Genomic DNA, 23,256 nt, shown 5'->3' with positions numbered 1-23,256 from the left:
ACTAACTCTGCTGGAAAAGAGCCAAACTATATCCATATTGATAGCTACAGCTCCTAACAGCATATTTAAGGGTGTAAGAGATCCCTCGGCATATGCAGGTTCCCAGGCTAGGGGTCTAATCGGAGCTGTAGCCACCAGCCTACGCCACAGCCACAGCAACGCCAGATCTGAGCCATATCTGAGACCTACACCACAGCTCACGGCAACGCCAGATCCTTAACCCACTGAGCGAGGCCAGGGATCGAACCTGCAACCTTATGGTTCCTAGTCAGATTCTCTTCTGCTGCACCACGACAGGAACTCCCATTTTTTGAAGACAGAAAGGCAATTAAACTATTTTCTGGAGGTATAAATCCAAGTAATCCTTTAATTAAAAAATGGATTATGTTTCACAGTTCATTTATAAGATAACTGTTTAGAATCCAAAATACATTATCATAAAAACAGTATTATTAATAATTCATCTGATTCCCTGGCCAGTGTTCAAAAGCCCAGGTGACCTAAAACTTAGATTGCAGGTTAAAAGAATTTGATAGCTAGTCCAGGTATCTAAAAAGTTTTTAAGGATTTCCCTGGTGGTGTAGAAATTAAGGATCTGGCATTGTTACTGCTGTGGCTTGGGTCACTGCTGTGGCACAGGTTCAGTTCCTGGCCTAGGAACTTCCACATGCCATGGATGCAGCCAAAAAAAAAAAAAAATTGAAATTTCCAAATTATAACTTGAAGAATATGAGTTCTGTGTTTTCGTATGATTTACTAAGGGAAATGGGGAAAAGGTTAAAGATTAGGACTAAGAATGAAATCCTAAATCCAGGCCTTACTGGCCCCCTCAAGATCACTTGAATCAAGTAATCAACATCCTCAGTTATGCAATTAACTGTAAAATCACTGACTGTGCCATAACTTAGTTCTCATTGCTCATCAGATTTACTTTTAAGGATATTATGATTCTGGCAAATGCCTTGTTGAATCAAGTCTCATTATATCTTAACAGAATTTTCTTCATATAAATGTCTAATAAGCTTACCAAAAAAGAAAAAGTCTTTGGATCTTTTAAAATAAAGGGAATTGAAGCCAAGGAGATTAAGTGCCTTGCCAAAGGCCAGAGAGTTTGTTCATGGCAGAAATCAGGCTGTTGTAGAGAATGCTATGTGTTCACCAAAACCTTTTTTCTTTTTCTCCTGGGACTATAGCTAGACTACATTTCCCAGCCTGTCCCACAGACAGGTGTGGTCTTGTGGTAGAAAGAAACTATGTTACCTCCAAAGCTGAAGGGGCCAAGAGCAGGTGTGTATCTCCATTCTTTCTTTCTTTATCTGTGGGGACTGAGGACTCACATGGAGGAAGAGGATACACACGGAAGGTCACCCAAGCAGGGACACTCACATAGACTGTACTCATGAGATTTCTCCTGCCGATTGAGACTTATCAGTTTCAGAAGTTACCAGTGACTTGACTAATACCTATCTCCACCTAGATCCTCTCGGCCCACTGTATTTTCTTTCTTTCTTTTTTTTTTTTTCCTGTCTTTTCCAGGGCTGCACCCGTGGCATATAGAGGTTCCCAGGCTAGGGGCTGAATTGGAGCTGTAGTAACTGGCCTACACCACAGCCACAGTAACACCAGGTCCGAGCCACATCTGCAACCTACACCACAGCTCACGGCAACCCCGGATCCTTAACCCACTGAGCGAGGCCAGGGATTGAACCTGCAACCTCATGGTTCCTAGTCGGATTCGTTAACCACTGCACCACAATGGGAATTCCACGCCCATCATATTTTCAATGCCATTCAAATATGGACCCTAAAAAATGTTCTTGGAGGATCATGTTAATGATGATAATAGAAGCACAATATATATTATCTGGAGGGTATACACTGTGCACTATGAGTATCATTGGTTACAATACACTCAACTTTACATTTACCATCATTAGTATAAAAATGCATTTTTAGTAAAGTGTAACTACACATTGCTTATATAAATAAATGAGAATTAGAAACTGTATTAAAATCTAGGAAAAATGTGTAATATAAGCAAAAACAAACAATGTTGACTTTGATGAATAACAGTTTGAAGATTTAAAACGTTTATCAATAAAATGAAGTTTCATATTGTTAAAATACTGGCAAATGATTTGAATATTAGCGATCTAAGGATAAGGGAAGATTAGAACACCTGATTTTTATAAGCCCCAATTCTTTCAAGAACAAGAAAAAGTGAGGCAAATAAATCATGTACTTCTGTCTTAGGGCTCCTATATTTTGTATCACATCTCTTATACCTTATAATAATTTCTCAGTAACGTCATAATGAGTTAGTTGAATGTTTTTTGAGTGATGAATTGCCATCGTCCAAACATAAATGCTAATCAGTGTTAAATTTTCAAAGAACAATATGACTTTATAATATGAATATTGCTATTTTTTTTAAGGGCTGGCGGCATATAGAAGTTCCCAGGCTAGGGGTTGAATCATTGCTACAGCTGCTGGCCACAGCCACAGCCATGCCAGATCCGAGCCACATCTGTGATGTATACCACAGCTCGTGGCAATGCCAGATCCCTAACCCACTGAGCAAGGCCAGGGACTGAACCCGCATCCTCATGGATACTAGTCGGGTTTGTTTCCACTGAGCCACAACGGGAACTCCCAACATGACTAAATCATTAGTTAGCTTTGATGTTAGTATAAGCCATTTAATAAAGAGACCATCTCTTCTCTTGTCGAGAACTTTCAAGGTGTTTAATTCTTCAACCTGTCACATTAGCAGGATAACCTGGAAAAGCATTTCAGCCTTTGTGTTTAAGATCTCATTCCTTAAGGCTGATTTAGTAGGTCTGAGGTAAGACCTGAACATCGTATTTTTTAAAAGCCCTGGAGGTAATCCTAACCCATGGCAGGCTGCAGACCACCAGTACATTTCAGACAAGAGATGGATACATTATATAAATCAGCAGATGATGAACTTACAGACTGATATACACCATAGATACTTGACCTCAAACATGTATAAACTTAATTTCTTTGAATAATTTAAATCAGCTAGTAGAACTTAATAAAATACTTGTTATTTTCAAAATAAGCATAAAGGTAAAACACCAGAATTGTTTATATACATACATGTTAACAAAACAATTATGCTTCTAAAATAACATTTTGAACTTCTTGGTTTGCTTTCAAGGATTCAATTACTATCATATGTTAAAGAAACATAATATTTCAATGTGACAATTAATTCACAGAGATTTCTGGGTTTGGCAATCATTCCCACTGCTCCAAATGAAGGACCAAAAGAAGCGTGGGCTTCTGGCTTGTAGTCCATGGAAAAGCGAAGCCATCCATTCACAAAGGAATGTGAAGAAAGCAGGAACATGAAGCAGCAGGAACTCAGACTTGAAAAGCTGCACAGCTTTCTAGCATTTCTTGTTCTGTTTGGTTTCCAAGAAAATCAGGACTTTGCACATATAATTTTAATAGTGTGAGAATTTATTTAAAAAAAGAATTTACTGCATATCTGTACAACTATAGAACCTAAGGTATTAAAACCATTATATACAGAATTTTTCTGTCTAGAAGGAACCTATGCAGTCATTTAATTCAACTCTTTTATTTTGTAGGTGAGAAAATTTGAGGCCCAGAATGGCCCAAAGTGATCAACCAAGGACATGTAGGCAGCTGGTGGCAAAGCCAGAATCAGGAGGCATTCAGAAAGTTGGTCAAACCACTCACTAAGGAATGGGCATTTTTGCTGACCTTTACTTTAGGCATCAGTGAATTCAAGGACTAAGGGGATACAGGGAAAATGATGGTACAAAAAGAACGAGGATAATTTAACAGAAAAAAAAGATACCTGGAGTTCCCGTCATAGCTCAGTGGTTAATGAATCCAACTTGGAACCATGAGGTTGCGGGTTTGATCCCTGGCCTCGCTCAGAGGGTTAAGGATCCAGCGTTGCCGTGAGCTGTGGTGTAGGTCACAGATGTGGCTGGGATCTGATGTTGCTGTGGCTGTGGTGCAGGCCGGTGGCTACAGCTCTGATTAGACCCCAGCCTGGGAACCTCCATATGCCGAGGGAGCGGCCCAAGAAATGGCAAAAAAGACAAAAAAAAAAAAAAAAAAAAAAAAAAAGACACTAGAATTAAGGATTTTAGACAAAGTCTACTGCTATTTTTCTTCCCCTTAGCTAGGTATAAGAAAGCAGGACTCTCTTAGGTCTCCATGAAGCAGAGATAACACTTCTATCCCTGGCTCATCAAATGCTTCTAATACTCTGGTTCTGTGTAATTTATAATGTTAATACTTCTTGCTATTTCTTTTCCAAGTACGTGCTTGGATTGGAGGACTGAACTGGAGAGGTATGGTGCAGTGATTAAGAACATTTTAGGAAGGTTCTAGAGCTATGCTGTCCAACATAGTAGCCATGAGCCCCGTGGGGCTATTTTAATTAAAATAAAATAAAATATTCAGTTCTTTAGTTGAACTCGTCATATTTCAAATGCTGAAGGAGCCCCATGGGGACAGTAGTTGCCAGATTGGATGGTGCAAATATAGAACACTTCCATCAATGCAGAAAGTTCGATGGCATAGTGCTGGTTTAACAATGTCGCTATGTATCTCGACAAGTTATTCAACTTCTCTAAACCTTACCTTCGACAGCAATACTGGAATAAGTAACACACAGGCCTTCCTTTCAAAGGCTCCTTCACGGGAGGATTATTAAATGGAATAATGAAGCACAGCCCTAGCACAGAATAAGTACATAATCAAGGTAAATAAACGCCTATTAGAAGATGCTCACTTTTCAAAGGCCAATGAGAAGTCTTTTGTCTTATATAACGTTGCTTGTTTGGTTGTCTTCCTAGAAAATGATCCCCTGCCTTATCAATTTGAAAACTAAATTCCTAGTTCCTAATTCAAAGGGCCTTTAAAAAACGCAGTATACATCATAACCCACAACATAAACATCTGGGAATAGGCCATTCATGGAGCATTTAAAACATATTTCTCTGGGATTTATAACTGATCTTTACATGGTAACAGAGGAAATGTATCTAACATCTCCGCTTGGTTTTATTTCTTTGATTTTACTAAGATGGTAAGTCATATTTCAAAGCATTGCATCATGAGGTCATTCAAATCTTTTATAATAGATATGCACTGTAATGAACTTTACATTGCTGAATATTTTCAGGCTGCAGGGAAACATCTAATTTTTACGTTATTGTCCCTCTGCGGCAAGCAATGAATGTGTAAGTCAGATAAGTGCCTATACATGGAAAGGAGGCAAGCATCAAACAAATCAAGTCAGTAACGATTTACATAGTAACTCCTAAGATGCAGCATGGCACAGGTTTTAGAAACTGTGGGGATACAAAGAAGATGATTTAGTGAAGGGACCTGGAATTTGAACACCCAAGTTTCATAAAGTGGACAAAACAGCAACACTAATACTTGCAATACTTCAGATTAAACACATGCATACAACATACACCATGGCCAATACGACCTTTTTATTATAAACTACTTAGATTTCTCCACTTTCATCACCAAAATTTGTATTAGGCTTTCTTAATGGAGTACTTTTTCAAAAGAATTTTAAAAAACCACAAGAATTACACTGTATAAGATTTAGAGTGGAAAACACAGCTGCACTGAAGCTCTAAATGATCTGTTTGGCTCCTTCCCCAGGTAAGTGATTCACTCTTAGCCACCAGTCTCATGGCTCTTGGCATTCAGAATTCATGCTTTTGCCAAGGAGTGAACTACTGTATCACGAACCTTTTAACTTCTTTTACATATTTCGAAGTCACAAACGTAAAATAAGAATGTAACTTCTTAGTATAGGTCAACAGTCCCTAAACTTTTTAAAATGTATATCCTTTTCAATATACTTTTAAGTATGTGCCCCAATATATGGATATATGACTTTATAAAAGGTATACATATATCACTGTACAATCATTTATTGACATTCTAATACACACACACACGTGTATTTGTGTGTATTTTAATCATTTCTCCAACAGATTATCTTATACATTTCCTATTGGAATGTAACTCTGTCAGAACCCACAGAAAGGAATGATCAGAATGGGCTAGTGTTTGGAAAGGCAACATGCAGCAGGTGAGATCTGAAACATGTCTTAGATGAGTAAGGAGACTAGGTTGTCTCTTTTTAGGCCACCAGGGACCTGCCAGGTTGTCTCATTTAAGGAGAGGACAAAGCAGGTATATAAAGAGAAAGGACAAGAGGCAAAGAAAAAGAATACCTTCACCTCTTCCCTTCTTAAGAGAAATATTTTTTTTCATTTTGGAATTAAAGGACCTCTCTTTTGGTCCTGTGGCCAGAGTATCTGTGGTGAAGAAAGTTAAATGTTATTTAGAAGGATCAAGTTGTCTTAAATAATAACCAGTGTGAAGGGGAAGGGCCAGTGAGCACTCTCATACAGTGCTGCTGAGAATTAAAATAGCAGTAATGTTGCTGAAATGACTTGAGACTACAGATCACCCCCGCCTCCCAAAACGTGCACACCTTTGGGACTTTATCCAGAGGAAATAATCATCTAAATGTAGAGATCTAGCTACAGGGAGGGTTTATCAGAAGTTGTTCTTAACAGGGAAATAGTGGAAACAATCTAAATTCCAAAAAAAATAGAATATTGGTTAAATAACCAAAAGGAGTGTCTGTGCATGGGAAAATGATGCAGCCATTTTTAAAGATACAAGAAGAACATTTAATGACATGGGAAGCTATGGTGGTGGACACTGCTTGTGCCTATCCAGGGTTCTTTTTTATGGTAACAGACCCATTCTCTACTTTTTGGGAAACCACACTTTCCCCATCTCAGTCCACAAGGCTTGGGCAGAGGTGAGCAAGGCACTGAGGTCTGGCCAATAAGAGTAACACATCTTCTGGCAATAATGGTTGGTTCAGGTGGACCTCTGATCCAAACAAGGCCAAGGAGAGTCAATTCCAAGATGTGTGCTCTCTTTCCACTGAAGAGGCTAAGCTGATAAAAAAGTAAACCTGGAGCTGTTAGTGGCTTTTTTGCTTCCATACAGAAGACCTACCTACCTGAGGAAATGCCATCACAAAGGAAAACAGAATCGGGAGGGTGGGGTTGGGGTGGGGTGTTAGGATTTCTGGCTTTATTTGAATATCTGGATTCATCATGTTCCGAGTTGTTAAGAGTAATTTTTTGTTGTTAAATAAATTTTTATTTACTTAAATGAACCAAAAATTTCTAAGTTTTTGCTTAAATCCATTTGAATTGGGCTGCTGTCTTTTGAGATAAAAAGAGTCCTAATTTTATGTTTAGGGCAAAAAGGTTACAAACTAGTATTACAATAAGATTCAGGTTTTTATTCTAAAAACATACATTTATTCTAAACGTATATAAAATATACTGGAACGTAACATCCTCAAATTAATAATTTGTCAGGGTAATTAATGACTTTTATTTTTCCATTTTTGCTTGTCTCTATTTGCTAATGTGTCAATGGTAAAAACAGTACATACATACTATGGAAAAAATTCATTAAAAAATGAGATCTGGGAGTTCCCGTCGTGGCGCAGTGGTTAACGAATCCGACTAGGAACCATGAGGTTGCGGGTTCCATCCCTGCAAGGGCTCAGTGGGTTAACGATCCGCATTGGCGTGAGCTGTGGTGTAGGTTGCAGACGCGGCTCGGATCCCGCATTGCTGTGGCTCTGGTATAGGCTAGTGGCTATAGCTCCGATTGGACCCCTAGCCTGGGAACCTCCATATGCCGTGGGAGTGGCCCAAGAAATAGCAAAAAGACAAAAAAAAAAAAAAAAAAAGAGATCTGAAGAATTCTGAAGAGTTCTATTCAGCAGTCTTCACCTCTTGACCTCTGTTGATCATAACTCCAAGCCATTCTTCACATCCACCACTATAATGAGTTTTAGCTGGACACACGGCTATCCAGGCAGAGACCACATCTGAACCTCCTTTGCAACTAGTTGTGGCCATGTGACTAGGTTTTCAACAATGCCATGTGAGTAGGACTGATATATGCAACTTGTGTTATTTGCTTAATATCCTCTCTTTCTTCGATCCTTCCCAAGGGCTAGAATGCAGAGGGGGAGCTGAGGAAGCTCTGACCATTAAGAAAGAGTAACATCCTACAGGATGGAGAAACAAGAAGGATGGAATCTGGCTCTCCAAGTGAACTTGTGCAGCAGAGCTACCTGTTTGCCCTGGGACATGGGGCCCATCTCTTGGGGGTGATGGAGAAATAAATGTCTATTTTATTTGAGTCATTGTATTTGAATCTTTGTTATATCATCTTAGCCTATTTTCTACTAATATACTCCCTAAAGTTAAATGACCAAATTACATGGTTCTGTGCATATGAGTGATTATGTGGTGTGTGTGTGTATCACTGTTTTCATGCCTCATATATCTAATTCCAAAAATATAAAACTTCACTATCCAGTTCCAAATAGATGGAAATAAAATATAAGCAATAAATGTCATAAAAAGGTTCTTCTGCCTTAAAAATTCGGAGTTATAAAAGCCAGTTGTGCAACTGTAGTGCCTATCATTTTTCCTGAGCTGATTCTTTCCGGGAACTAGTGTGATTCCAATAAATTTATATATTTAAATCAGCCAGTCAATTTCAGTTGCTTAAAATTAAGAATACTGATTGATACAGTGCACATATAGGCTTTAGTGGGTTCATGAGCTCCTTGAACCCTATATGAAATATTTAACATATACACATGCAAGTACCTGCACACACCCATGCAGAAGGTTTTCTGGGGAGAGGTTCCACAGCTTATGTCAAAGGAAATCATGACATGACTTGAGTATATATGTATAAGGGAGGACAATGCAATTCATCCGTCCCAGATACAAGCACATTACAGTTGAAATTCTTTACCATTTCTGGATGTAAAATTTTTTTATGGGGAAATGTATAAAAAATTAATTTTAAAGTGAACGAGAATTAATAGACTGGTTCAAACAAGAAGACGTAGAGACAACATAAAGAGGGTTAAGAAAAAGGAGACAAGATGTGAGGAATGGTATATTATGAAGATAGTCCCTTCTTTGGAGAGGAGAAGGACCTAAATGCCTTCAAGATGAGTCAAAAACTAGCAAGTCAACGGATGAAGGGATTAAAGAGTTCAAGGAGACCTAATGTTGAAACACAGAGTAGAAAGCAACCAATAAGATGGGTTGGATGACTGTGGGTAAAGGGTTGTGGCTGGGTCAAGAGATTACACCTGTAACCCAGCCAGGGTTGTTTTTTTCAAGAACTGGGCTAGGAACCTTAGTTGAGGAGAGAAGGTAAAACTGGTTAAAATGAATCATGAACTATTATGTTAATCCAACTTGAATTCAGTGATTAAATGAACAGTCGGAGAACTGTCTGCTGGTATGTGTGCATGAAATCTACATCTTAAGTGTCTGGGTTGAAAATGAAGTTATTTCCAAGTGCTCAAGGTCAATATCAACAATGATAAATCAGATTAATGGTATGTATCTTCGAGACGATGTGATGAAAATGGCACCTTACTTTTGTGGTCTTCCTCCCTATAATTCATAACCAAATTTAATCGTGAGAAAAATATCAGACAAATCCCAACTAAGATATTCTACAAAACACCTGACCGCTACTCCCCAAACTGCCAAAGTCATCAGAAACAAGGAAATTTTGAGAAACTGTCACAGCTCAGAAGAGCCTAAGGAGATACAATGATTAAATCTAACTGGCATCCTGGAGCGCATTCTCCAAAAGAAAAAGGAACTTAGGTTGACATTAAGGAAATCTATCAAGTATAGACTTTAGTTAATAATAAAGTATCAATATTGATTCTAGTAACAGATATAGCATATTAATATAAGACAATACTATTAGAGAAAATGGGGTGTGGGAAACATAGGAACTCACTATGCTATCTTTGCAATTTTTCTGTAAACCTCAAACTATTGAAAAAATACAAAGTTTAGTTTTTTTTTTTTTTTTTTTTTTCTTTTTAGAGCCGCACTTGCAGCATATGGAAGTTCCCAGGCTAGGGGTCGAATCAGAGCTACAGCTGCCAGTCTATGCCACAGCCACAGCAATTCCAGATCTGAGCCACGTCTGTGACCTACACCACAGCTCATGGCAACGCTGGATCCTTAACCCACTAGCGAGGCCAGGAATTGAACCTGTATCCCCATGGATACCAGTTGGATTTGTTTCTGCTGAGCCATGATGGGAACTCCCCAAAGTTTAGTTTTTTAAAATACAGTGTCATTTTACTTACTAACCTTGAACAAGTTACTTAGCCTTATTGGCCTCATCTGTACAATTGGAATGATAAGAGTAGCAATCTCACTCAGAAATTTATGAAGACTAACACAGTGCTAAAATGCTTAGAACACAGATAGCCAGCACCTGGTCAATATTAGCTATTATTATTTCTGGATACTTGTAAAGTACAGTAATATTCTATACATGTGGGCTTAAAAAAAAGTCTGAAATAGAAAATATTAAACCCTAACTTTATAAACAAAATTCAATATAACGAAAATTTCTCCAGTATGTCAAAATTACATACTTTTAACGTTGGCAAGTCAAGTGTAAACTATGTTTATACTATGGTTATATGGTAAGCCACCAATGTAAACCTTGCTGGCCCCAGTAAAAATTCATCTTGAGTTGAAGTCTTCCTGAGGGCAGGGCCCTGAGTCAGACGAAGCCAGATGATTGGCCAGAGGAAGCCCGGAAGGACTGCCCCCGCAGGAGTGATTCAAAGGACCACCAAAAGCTTGCTCTTTTTCCCTCTTCCTTTCTTTTTCTGTCTCTGTCATTCTCTCTCCCTATCCCCCACCTGTGCCTGTATTTTTTCCACACCTATATACTCTTCTCTCTTTAAATAAATGCTTAATTGCCTCACTGAAAGAAAGAAAGAAAGACAGACAAACTTAGGAACCCACTGCTCACACAGAAGGTCACAGCTCTGTTACTTACGGTCTAAAATTCCTCCTGGTGTAAAAAACAAAAGTTTGTATTCTAATAACAAAGTAATTACCTGGATGATTCCATGGAGGAAAAGTGGTGAGGCTACAGGCCCAAGATCAAAGTTAGAAGATGAGCAACTTTCAAATCATTTAGATGTGTGACGGCAGAAATTACCCTAAGTCTAAGGCTCAGGCAGACATTTCTCCTAGTTAGAATATAAGTGATCAAACATATTAGCAAATATGATGCCTCTTAACTCCTGCTTTAATTTCTCCAGATCCACTGTAGATGGCATAATTCTGTGTATGTAAAACCACTCATCTGTCTTCCTCTTTTTCTAAAAACTCTAAATTTCAACCTAAGTTCTGAAATCTAAGAATTATGATCGCTTAAATGAGAAATTCTCCGTATTGCATATGCATTCCATTTTGCAATATCAATCTATAGTATACTCAAATGCCTGCTATATATTTTATTATTTGCAAATATTATATAAAAAAAAGAACTATTCCAAAGTTATCTATAAAATTTGATGAATGTCAGTGTAGCTTCTTTTGACATTAACAATGATAGCTTTTGATTTGTTTACAGTGGAAGGGCAACTGCCTAGAGAGACTGCTCACTTAATCAAAAGTCTGGGGGCAAATAAATGCATCTTCATGACAAAGGTCAAAGACTCAGAGCTGGAGGACTGAAGGAGGATTTAAGAATTGGATACATGTAATCTTAAAAAATGGAGAAGCAAAAGAATACATGCAAATGACATTTCTAAAATCTAGAAATTTTTCCTTTGCAATACAATGTTGGGATAGAAATCTCAAACTATCAGGAGTATTAAATTATTTGGACATATTTCCTCGTTTATATCTAAGTAGCAAAGATATTTTCTTTAAGTATATTTTATATTTGAAGTAATATTTTAGATACAGTTTGGTCACTGCAGATGTCAGCTGTTTACTCTCATTATTTACTTTCTTAATCTTCTCGACTAGCATTTTAAAAACAACTATATTTATTTTAGATTTTAAAAACATTTCTATTTTTAAACTCTTACAAATAACATATCAATTATATATTATTGAAGTATGCACGCAGCAATCTCCTAGTCAAAAGCAACCTTTTTCTGTCATAATGAATACCCCATCAAGATGATATTTCAATGTGGCTACTAAAGAATAGATTAACTTAATTTCAGTAATCATTAGCTATGCAAACTACTTCTGTTGTAAGGAAGTAAATTATAATGCATATACCCATGCGTATATAACCTTTCCAAGATTACCTATGTATATAAATTTGATACTCACATATGTATAATCTCTCCAGGTAGTAGATACACATTAAGAGTTTTACAACTTATGCTGGTAAATGAATGAATGTTTTGTTTTGTCTCTAATTCTGTGAAAATATTCTTGATATACTACATTGATTTTCAAATAAAAGGATGATTGCTCTTTGGTTTCTCACAAAAATAATAAACCCTGAACCTTTTACTATATAAATTATTCTTTTGATGGCAACAAGTATCCAAAGAAAATATGTAACAATGAAACCCTATTAACTCAATTGATCTCCATATTAAAGTGATTAGTTGGCTCCTAGTCCCTTAAGATAATGCTAAATGATTAATTCAAAAAATGTTAATTAAATACACTAGTTACCTATGTAAAGATACTCCCTTCTCTCCATTACACAAGTGACTATAGACTATATTTGTTACTACTCTAACACCACAGTTCAGAATTCCACATTCTGAAGATTAGAAGAGAAGGCAATAAATAGCCCCAAGTAAGAGACACTTGAATACATCAACTCATTTTGTCTCCATCTCTTATGATGCCTATATTAATAATAACCAAATACGAATGACAAGTGTTATCAAAACCTGCAAAGGAATTTTAAAAGAAAAAGGATCCAGTAACTAACCTAGAAAAATGAGATAAGCCTTTAAATATTTTTGAGTGAAGATGAATCAGAAAGACGACTTTCAGGCTCCCACTTGTTACATAACATGCTACAGCGGTTTAAACTGATTAATACAAAAATTCATTTCAAAGATAAAGCCTGGTTCCATGGATAAAGATGGATAAAGCCACTGTGAAATTACCAATTTTTAATTTTCTCTCTTCACACTCATTTCCCCTTCTTTTTGCCCCCTTTTCACCAGCCGACCACATCTAGTTCCTCTATGTTCCCTTATACTCTCCTGAAGGAATGCCCTTCATTTCCCTAAATAGCACAATTTTCAGTGAAGTGAAGGTAACAGGAATTAGTAGCTGTCATCTTAGAAAGAGACATGTTACTGTATTCTCAGTATTAGTCTGGAGGGCTGCAACATAGGACAAAGAGAAATAACCATAAGAAAAATATTATTGACAACTACAATGGTGTAAAAAATTACTGGTAACTACCACGTGCATCTCCTTGTAAAACCTTTCGTTTACAGTAAAATTTTAAAAATGACTCATTATAAATGTCTTCTATAGTTTTGCTATGACTATAGAAGGTAAATGAAGGAAGCAAACTGCAAGGCAATGATGCATAAAATTGCTACCATGTATTACTTTCAAGGCAGAGCCAGATCTATACATGGAGCACAAGATATTTAAAAATGAGAGCTATTTGTTGTCTTTATAATTTTTCAGAATTAAAATCAGTATCAGAACATCCAAACAATCCCAGCAAAAGTACTACCTATGCGTACCAAGAAATTATATATGTGTACATACACAGAGAGAGGTATATAAAATCATATATTTTAAATAATAATACTCAATTATTTTAAACAGTATCGAGACTATACCCCCACACCCCATTTCCAACAGTAAGAAAATAATCAACCTGCATGAACTGGAATCAGATTCATTTTCTTCTTCACTAGTGCCATCATCCACTTCTGGTCTATCCAGCCAATGTGCGCCGCCACAATCTTCTGCTGTAAACTCAAATGCAGGGACTTCAGAGGTGGATGCCATTGGCCAAGAAGGTGAATTCTGAAAATCCAGTTGGCTGGACCTTCGGTAACCAATTGAAGCCAAAGGCAATTGTAGGCTACATGGATCTAAAAACTTTCTCCCACCGTGTGCTCCGGTCTGTCCTCGATTCCAAAATTCTCCCTGCTGGCTGTCAACTGTAGAATTAGGAGATGATGCTTGATGGCTAAACCACCTCCATCTGATTTTCAAAATCTGCTTCACATCAAACTCTTTACGAGAACCAGACATCCTCAGAGAAACCAAGTGATCGTCTAGGCAACGGGCAAAAAGCACTGCACACAGATTTGTGCATCCAACCAAGACAAGAGAAGTATATGCTCTGCTGTATACAATAAACAAATGGAAAGGAAAATAAATCACATTCACAGCTACATCTACATTGACTTTATACCAACATACCAGATTATAAAGAACAAAGGACAATGAAAAAAAGATGAAACACGGTGGAACATTCCGTTCAATCAGAGCAAACTCTCATCCACCTATCCTGAAGCAGCTCGACCACTTTCCCCGGCTCTCCTTTCCCTGCCTGACCATTAGCTCTCGCAAACGCCGACAGCATTCATCAAAGCCCTTTCAAATGCAGAACACCACCCCTTTCCTTAAACCACAAACGACAGAGACCGAAAGCACTATCCCAGGATCTCAGTCTCTGTTGCTTAGTGGATTAACTCTTCTACTGCTGAAACAAGAAATGTATTCCACAGCCTTCTCCTTTGTACTTAGAAATCACTGTAAGATGAAAACGTTATCTATTTTTCATACCAAGTTCTCAATGAGGCATCATAAAACAACAGCTTTTCAAAACGCGTTTTAAAATTAGATGAGTTACAGTGATTTTCAAGCTGTGCTTCTCGGCTGGGAGAAGGGGGGAGGAAGGAGGAGGAAGACAAGGTGGGGCTCCTGTTCGGGGCTCGGCACGTCTATCTTCTCCCTTCAGGAAGGGAGTGTATTTCATTAATAGAGTGAGACACTAAGCAAGACTTCATCTGAGCAAAGGATAGCGAGGAGAATGAGGAAAAAGAAAAAGTTTGAAAACTACAAAGGATCAAAATATGACAGGACTTATTCTTTTTCAAATAAATAACCTGAAGTCACTATTGCTCTCTAATCAAGGCCACTTAGGTTTAGTACAATAGCCACATTTCTATGACACCACTTAGGAGAAGAAAAGTGTGGCTCAAGAAAGCTAGCTGGGACTGGGCAGGGATTATTTCTCGGGTGTACAAATACCCTGATAGTGCCCTCTGTTGTTAGTAAAACAAAGCAATGGTCTGAACATGGTTGCAGCTAAAGGCAAATTGTTAAAGCAAATGAAAATCAAAGGCAATCAAATTTTAAAACACTGAATGGTTATTCTAAGACACTACCAGGCACTGGGGGTGGGGGTGGGGGGGAGACACAGATATATACATCTTGGTTTCTATCCACAAAAAAATAACCACATTGAATTATTGAAACAAAAATATTTGAAAACTTAAATGTAAGAAACATTATAATGCTGCAGTATTACATTTTGTTATCTACAAATACAGAACTCGAGTTTTCAAGGTGCTCAGTATCAAATAATTTTACTTGAAAGGCAATGCCTGTTATCAAATGACCCCCATCCCTGCTCCTCCTCCAAAAAAAACTGCTTTGGATGCTTAGAAAAATATTGTGAGGCATATATCTTAACCCCACACAGCTCTTTAGGAAAATAAAAATTATTCAGCAAAATAAGAATGAGAGGCATGAAAAGCCATATATATGATTTTGCAGGATAAACCATAAATATTATAAGAAAGAAAAAGGAAATATCAGGATGGTGTGGAGTGCTATGGGCCAGTTTCATCCAGGAGAAGGCTTCCAAGAATAAGCTGTATAGGTGAACGAGGAAAGATTTTACAAAGGAATTAAGATACTAATAAAAGCATGAAGTGAGCATTCTGACAAAGAAAGAGGGGTAGCAGTTTGATCAGCCAGCCAGATATAGCTAATTCATTTTAAGGAGTAGTAAGAGATAAAGTTGGGTGCATAAGAAGAGAGAAAATGCCTTGAGCACAAAGCAAAGGTGTAAAAGCTAGCAGGCAACGTTAAGTGGACTGTTGAACAGGGCAATATTTTAGCAAATTAATTTAGCAGTGGTATGCAAGATGCATTAGAGAGTGAAACGACACTTTTCTGTTTCTTCTCACCTCTGCCCAACTTCTTTTATTAACAGCCTTCCGAACACACTCTGCCTATCTAACTTTGTTTCTACTGTTTTCCAACACGGACACACTGCTTCATCAGTAAAGACAGAGTCTACATTATGGTGCTTCCTCTTTCAGAGGATGTTTGTGTCTCAATTTCTATGGTTTTGAAATCGCATTCATCCTTCAAGGTTTTAGCACGGGCACTGCTGGCCTTAGAAAAAGGCTTTTCCAATTACTCCAGCCTTGTGGCTCTCAAGGGTGGCACCGACCCTCTGCTCCAGCACCCCCAAAAGACTTCTGGAAGTAGGGGGATAGATTTTAGGTTACTGTAATGACCAGAAAGGGCTACGGGGCATTGAGTGCGCAGGCGCCAGACATGGTAAACATCTTAAAGTGCAGGGTATAGACCCACACAATGATGAAATGCCCTGCGGTAGATTGTAATGATTTTGCTAACTCTCTTCATTCATATAAATATTTACCAAGCATTTACATGCACAAGGCTCCGCAAGAGGCGGAAAGATGAGTAACAAACAGATCATTCTTTTAAGGCTATACTCTGGCAGACAAAAGAAAAATTAAATGAACATTACAGATAAAGAATACAGGGTTTTTTGGCCATGCCTGCAGCATGTAGAAGTTCCCAAACTAGGGATCAATCCAGGCCGCTGCAGTGACAATGTCAGGTCCTTAACCTGCTGCGCCACAAGGAACTCCAGGAATATGTTTAATGAATAAATTCTATATAAATAAAATTTTAAATTGGATTCAGGAGTTTCTGTTGTGGCTTCAGTGGTAACGAACCCGATTAGTATCCATGAGGATATGGGTTCGATCCCTGGCCTCACTCAGTGGGTTAAAGATCCAACACGGCTGTGAGCTGTGGTGCAGGTCGAAAACGTGGCTTGGATTCTGAGTTGCTGTGGCTGTGGAATAGGCCAGCAGCTGTAGCTTCAATTCAACCCCTAGCCTGGCAACTTCCATATGCCGCACATGCCCTAAAAAGAGGAAGAAAAAAAAAAAAAGCACTGCTATATATAGCACAGGGAACTATATCTAGTCAATTGTGGTGGAACATGATGGAAGATAATGTGAGCAAAAGAAGATATATATGTACCTATGTATGACAGGGTCACTTTGCTGTACAGCAGAAATTGACAGAACATTGTAAATCAACTATAATAGAAAAAAGAAAAATCTTTTAAAAAATAAAATAAAATAAATTGGATTCAATCTATCAACATGAGAACACTTACCAGAATCCAGTTACAACGTGCTAGCTCCAATAGCTAGTCGTGTCTTTGTTTGGTTTGGTTGACTGGCTGAAGCCTGAACACAAGAATGGACTTCATTAAAGGCCACTGAGATGCCAGACATTTCTCAGTACAATATAGAGAAGAAATAAGGAGATGTGAATGTTAAAATGTTAAACCATGCCCAGCTCCTAAGAAGAGCCAAAGACCCCTTTCACCAAAATACTGACATATACATTCAATAAACACCTCTTTAATGTAGTAGCTCTTCTGAGTAGGCTAGAGATGCAGGTGGGAAATTAGCCACTGAAATAGGCTTTCTGATTTTAAAGGGATACTAGGACCTTGGATTGGCAAAGGCCAAGCAGCAGCCTTTAATCATTGCTCCCATAACCGTGGGTTTAGTTACATGTATACATATATATACATGCATTTGTATACAAACCCCCACCGACCCCAACCTTTTGCATCAGTGGACTCATACTGCATGCTTTTTTCACTGAGACACTTATTCTGTCAATCTTCCTCCTCTCATTCTTCCTGGTAATCAATATTGACAGCTTGGTGTATGGCTTTTCACAACTTTTTCCAAGTTTACGAAATTCCTACCTCAACTTATATACACATATAGGAATTTCTGTTATTGGGTTATAAAAGAGATCATATTGTACACCTATTTTGGCATTTTGCTTTTCTCACCAAAGTTATATATATGGAAATGTGTTTAAACTAAATGATGATAATTTTAAGAGTTACAGAATATTTCATAATTATAAAACACAATTTGTTAAACTCTTTCCTTGCTAATGGGCATGTGGATTGATTTCAGGGTTTTTTTATTTTATGCTATTAATATATTGTTGAAATAAACATCCTTGTGAGAGTTTTGTGTCTGTGGAATTTATTCACAGGAGTGGAATTGCCAAGTTGAAGGAATGTATATTTTAAATTTGAAAAGATACTTTCCTGAAAATCATATTTTCAAAAGTAAAATCAGTATATCCTTCTCATTTACTTTCATAGGCCCACCAGTCAACAATAATACAGTTTTTTGGTGTTTTTTTTTTTTTTTTTTTTGTCTTTTTAGGGCCACACTCTTGGCATATGGAAATTCCCAGGCTAGGGGTCAAACAGAGTTGTAGCTGCCGGCCTACGTGACAGCCACAGCAAAGCCAGACCCGAGCCACCTAAGCTACAACTTGGGGCAATGCCAGATCCTTTAACCCACTGAGCAAGAGTTATCAAACCTGCATCCTCATGCATACTAGTTAGGTTCTTAACCTGCTGAGCCACAATAGGAACTCCAAGTATTACAGTTTTTAAATCCCATTGACTACTGGGCTTAAGCATATTTTTATAGATTTACTGACCATTTTGAGTTCTAGTTTTCTGAACTACCTATTTATACTTTTTGCCTATTTTTCTCTTGGGTGCTTGTTTTTTCCTTATTATTAACTAGAAGCTCTTTGTGCACTATAGATATTAACTTGTTATATTTTATACTTTTTCTATTTTCCAAATGGATAGCAACTAGTGCCAGTACCTTTAAAAACATTTTAAGGAGTTCCCATCGTGGCACAGTGGAAATGAATCCGACTAGGAACCATGAGGTTGCGGGTTCCATCCCTGGCCTTGCTCAGTGGGTTAAGGATCCGGCGTTGCCGTGAGCTGTGGTGTAGGTCTCAGACGAGGCTCAGATCCCGTGTTGCTGTGGCTCTGCATAGGCTGGAGGCTACAGCTCTGGTTAGACCCCTAGCCTAGGACCCTCCATATGCCATGGGTGTGGCCTAAAAAGACAAAAAAAAAAAAATTTAAATTAAATTTTGACATACAACAGAAAAATGTGCAAGTCACAAGTAGAGTGCCCAACGAATCAGCACAATATGAACCTTATCCAGGTTAAGAATTATTACCAGCATTCAAGAAGTCTTCCTCAAGCCCCTCAAAGATAACCACCAACTTTAACATAATTTAATTTTATCTGTTTCTGAAATTACATATTCTTTTTTCACCACTCTTTTGAAATTAATCTTTGTGGTTGCCTACAGCAGCTAATAGTTGGTCTTCGGGGCTATATAGTATCCTACTGTATAAATATATGACCATCAAAATCTGTAACATTTGAATTTTTCCTAGTTTTAGACTTTGCAAGTAATTCTGCTATAAACATTCTTGTAAGCGTACATTCAACTTTGACTGTTATTACCAAATTACACTCCCACAGGCAGCAAAAGAGAAGTGTAGTTACTCCATATGCAGCCAACACTGGTAGAGCCAGAATTTCATTTTAGTCATGCTGATGGGTGTGGAGCGGTACTCATTTGGCTTTACTTTACATCTCTCTGATTACTGATGTGGTTGAGTAACTTTTCATGTTTACTGGTCATTCAGATATCCTCTTTGTGAAAGGTCCTTTGTTTAGTTTTCTTGCCTTTCTTCCTATTACATTATCTTTACATTTTTGATTTGTAGGAGCTCTTTATATTTCTAGCAAGAGCCTCCATCATCAATATCATTTTGATATAAACCACTCCCACTGAACTGAGGAATTATTTTTGCTTTGAATTTTAACAAGTCAGGATGCTAATTCTGTTCCACTATTTATTTTTATGTCAATATTAGTGTTTTAATTACAGTACATTTACAATATGTTTAATATTTGTTAAAGCAAGTTCTTACTAGAGTTCCCTGGTGCTAAGTGGGTTAAAAATTTGGCATTGTTGCTGCAGTGGCATGGGTTCGATCCCTGGCCCAGGAACTTCGGCATGTTATGGGCATGGCAAAAAAAAAAGCAGCAAGTTTCTATCTCCAAATGTATTATTTTACAATATTTTTTTTTGGCTGCGCCAATGCAGTGACATGCAGATTCTTGACCTGCTGCTCTACAAGGGAAGTTCTACAATAATTTTAAACCTAATTTTAAAAACATACTGTTCTATATACTTTAACATCGTATTACCCGATCTTCTCCTCAACAAAAACCCCAACACTATTGAGAATCTAATTGAAATTGTATTAAATTTGTACAATAATTTTAAGATGATTGGCATTTTATTATATCAAAGCTTCACAAACATATATTTTTTAGTTTGTTCAGATCTTATGCTCACTAATAGTTTTAAACCCTTTTATAATTACAGATTTTATGCCTTTCTTAATAAAATTTTTATCACGTTCTCGTATTTTCTTTTTTCACTGTTGTAAATGCAATAACTTTTTCCTAGCATTTCCACATGGTTATTGCCATTATAATAAAGTTGAATACATTTATCTTATATCTAGTCATTTTATCACACTAAACTCATTGCTATGACATTTTTAAAATTAGTGTTCATATTTTGTGAAGTTAGAGGTAACTCTGAGACATCTAGGTAGAGATGTCAGATAGATGTTCCTGTAGCTCGGATCCAAGATCCAAGCTTCAAGAACTCTTGAAAGGAACAACCAATGAAGTAGAGGAAAATCAGCAGAATATGGTGTTACACTAGTCAAAGGAGAAAGGTGTTTCAAGATAAAAAGGCATGGTCGCTAAGTTAAATAAGATACCATGTGCAAAGAAAAATGTTCACTGGAGTTGGGCAACACAATTTTTGCCAAATCACATAGGAACAGTTGCAGTAAAGTGTTGGGGACCAAAGCCAGACTATGAGGGGTTGAAGAATTTAATGCAGGATGACAAATTAGGAAGAGCACGTAAGATAACTCCTTTAGAAAATTCTGCTGAATGGTGAGGCTGTGGAATAAGATTAAGCTGGAAGAGCTGAGGAATCAAGGCAATGGATTTGTTTTGCTTACCTGTTTGTTGATTTTAAAAAATACAGAACATATTAGAACGATGAAAATGATCCAACAGGAAGGTTAAGATGATGACTGTAGGCAGAAGCATTGGAGCAAAACAAGTGAAGACTCTGATAAAAGAAAAAGGATGGCTTGAATAGTCATTGCAGGTGGGATATTTTCCTCTATTGCAAGATTTATGAGTTTCTAAATGCACTGATTATTTAAAAGGAAAGAAAAGACATGCATGAAGCAGCCTATTCAAGTTGAAAATCAAATCAACCCTCTAAAAGGAGTCATGAAATAATAAAGATTAGAAGAGAAACTAAAGAATTAAGAAATAAAGTGACAGAATTAGAGATCTGGCCCTTAGAAAAAAAATTTCCCAGCATCTTCTCTTACCTTCTTGCAAGTTTAGTCAAAGAAAAAACAAATTAGCACTTAGAGGATAGCATGGCCATTAAAAGAGTATTTAAATAAAAGAGCTAAAAAAGATAAATATACATGAATGTCGAACTGGATAAGGAAAAAAGCTGACAAATGCAAAGAACATAGGCAAGCAAAGTTGGAAAATACTACTCAAAGACAGAATTTGCTTAAAAAGGGCTGGGTCTCTATTCAATAGTTTTTGCCAAGTTAAGTTTGTCTAAGCTTGGGTATTTTGAGGAGAGATCTTCACTCTAACAACATACAAATTATCTATTGATAAAAGTAGCTTTTTATAGCCCCCATGTGAGAAAGGGGTTTACAGAAATATTTCCTGGCTTTAACTGAATTCTTGGGCCAAATATGTTCTTTATGAAAAATATGTAGTAAACTTAAGCATTAGTGTTTTCATGGCATGGAATTCAGCATTTTTTTAAATAACAATTTTTCTTCTGTCCCATCACCTTTTACCATACAATACAATATTGTTTCACTCAAAAATAATTCCAGCTCTAATGAGAAGTACTTCCTAGGGTAATTATGAAAGATCAGTAATATTAAAAGTCAATACATTGTAAGATTATCAAAATGGTCTGCACAGGCTACTCAATATAAATTAGATCCCTCATCATTCTCTTGATTTTTTTTCTTTTTTGGTCTTTTTAGGGCCCCACCTGCAGCAAATGGAGGTTCCCAGGCTAGGGAGTGAATGGGAGCTGTAGCCGCTGGCCTATGCCACAGCTCACAGCAATGCCAGATCCTTAACCCACTGAGTGAGGCCAGGGATCGAACTTGCATCCTCATGGATACTAGCCGGGTTCATTATCCACTGAGCCACGATGGGAACTCCCACCTCTTGATGTTTTCATAGCACTCATCACTACCTGGCATATTAGATGTTTGTTCCCTTATTTATTGTCTTTATCCTCACCACAAAGTTAGCTGCAGCAGAGCTTTGTCTGGCTCACCGCTACAGCCCTAGCACTTAGAACAGTACCTGAAAGACAGGTGCTCAATAAATATTTCTCTAATGAATGAGTGAATCTGATAACTATATGAGAAATAATAAAAGGTATATATTTACACCGTGCATTTTTGAAACTGTAAAATTAAGAACTGAATGTCCAAAGGAATGTTAGAATACATTTACCTCTGGTGACAAAACCGTTTCCGTATTTCTTCAACTTAAAAAATCCCACAATATATTACTTGAATTTCTTTTTTTGATTTCATTCTTTCGGCATAAAATTTTTATCACTTTGAAACCTACTGGCTAAAGGGCAAATGTCTCTTCAGGCACAACACTTTCTTCAAGCTGATTATCATATTATATTCTGGACCTCTTCCTTATTTTAATAACTTTGCTTTATTTAAACTTGAGATACAAAAGCTCACACATTTAAAATAGGTAACTGTCCATTATGAATACATTTTTCAAAATGTAATTAAGGAATCTACATGCAATTTCTGCTTCAAAACTGCTGAAATGTTAGTTTGTGAATTTAAAAGATGACATTATTCAGTATTACAATAGAAACACTGAAATGTCATTAAGGTAGACTACAGGTAAGCTCACTTCAATAGTATGGCTTTTAAAGCTATAGCTTCTCTCAACAACTTATTGATTGATGGATGGATGGATTGGTC

At 37.2% G+C, this 23,256-nt stretch overlaps 1 protein-coding gene across 1 annotated transcript in view; it reads right to left on the bottom strand.

Annotated features, from left to right (window-relative positions):
- Positions 1–23,256, bottom strand: part of KLHL5 (kelch like family member 5) — a 79,147-nt gene that overhangs the window by 44,640 nt on the left and 11,251 nt on the right. Inside the window, 3 exon segments of the mRNA XM_021101108.1 lie at positions 13,822–14,298; positions 17,410–17,482; positions 21,202–21,314. Of these exon segments, the coding sequence (XP_020956767.1) occupies positions 13,822–14,204 (383 nt within the window). The 5' untranslated portion in view covers positions 14,205–14,298; positions 17,410–17,482; positions 21,202–21,314.

This window comes from Sus scrofa, chromosome 8 (assembly GCF_000003025.6).
Source record: "Sus scrofa isolate TJ Tabasco breed Duroc chromosome 8, Sscrofa11.1, whole genome shotgun sequence".
NCBI classification, from domain to species: domain Eukaryota; kingdom Metazoa; phylum Chordata; class Mammalia; order Artiodactyla; family Suidae; genus Sus; species Sus scrofa.
This window is presented reverse-complemented; position numbering and strand designations above follow the sequence as displayed.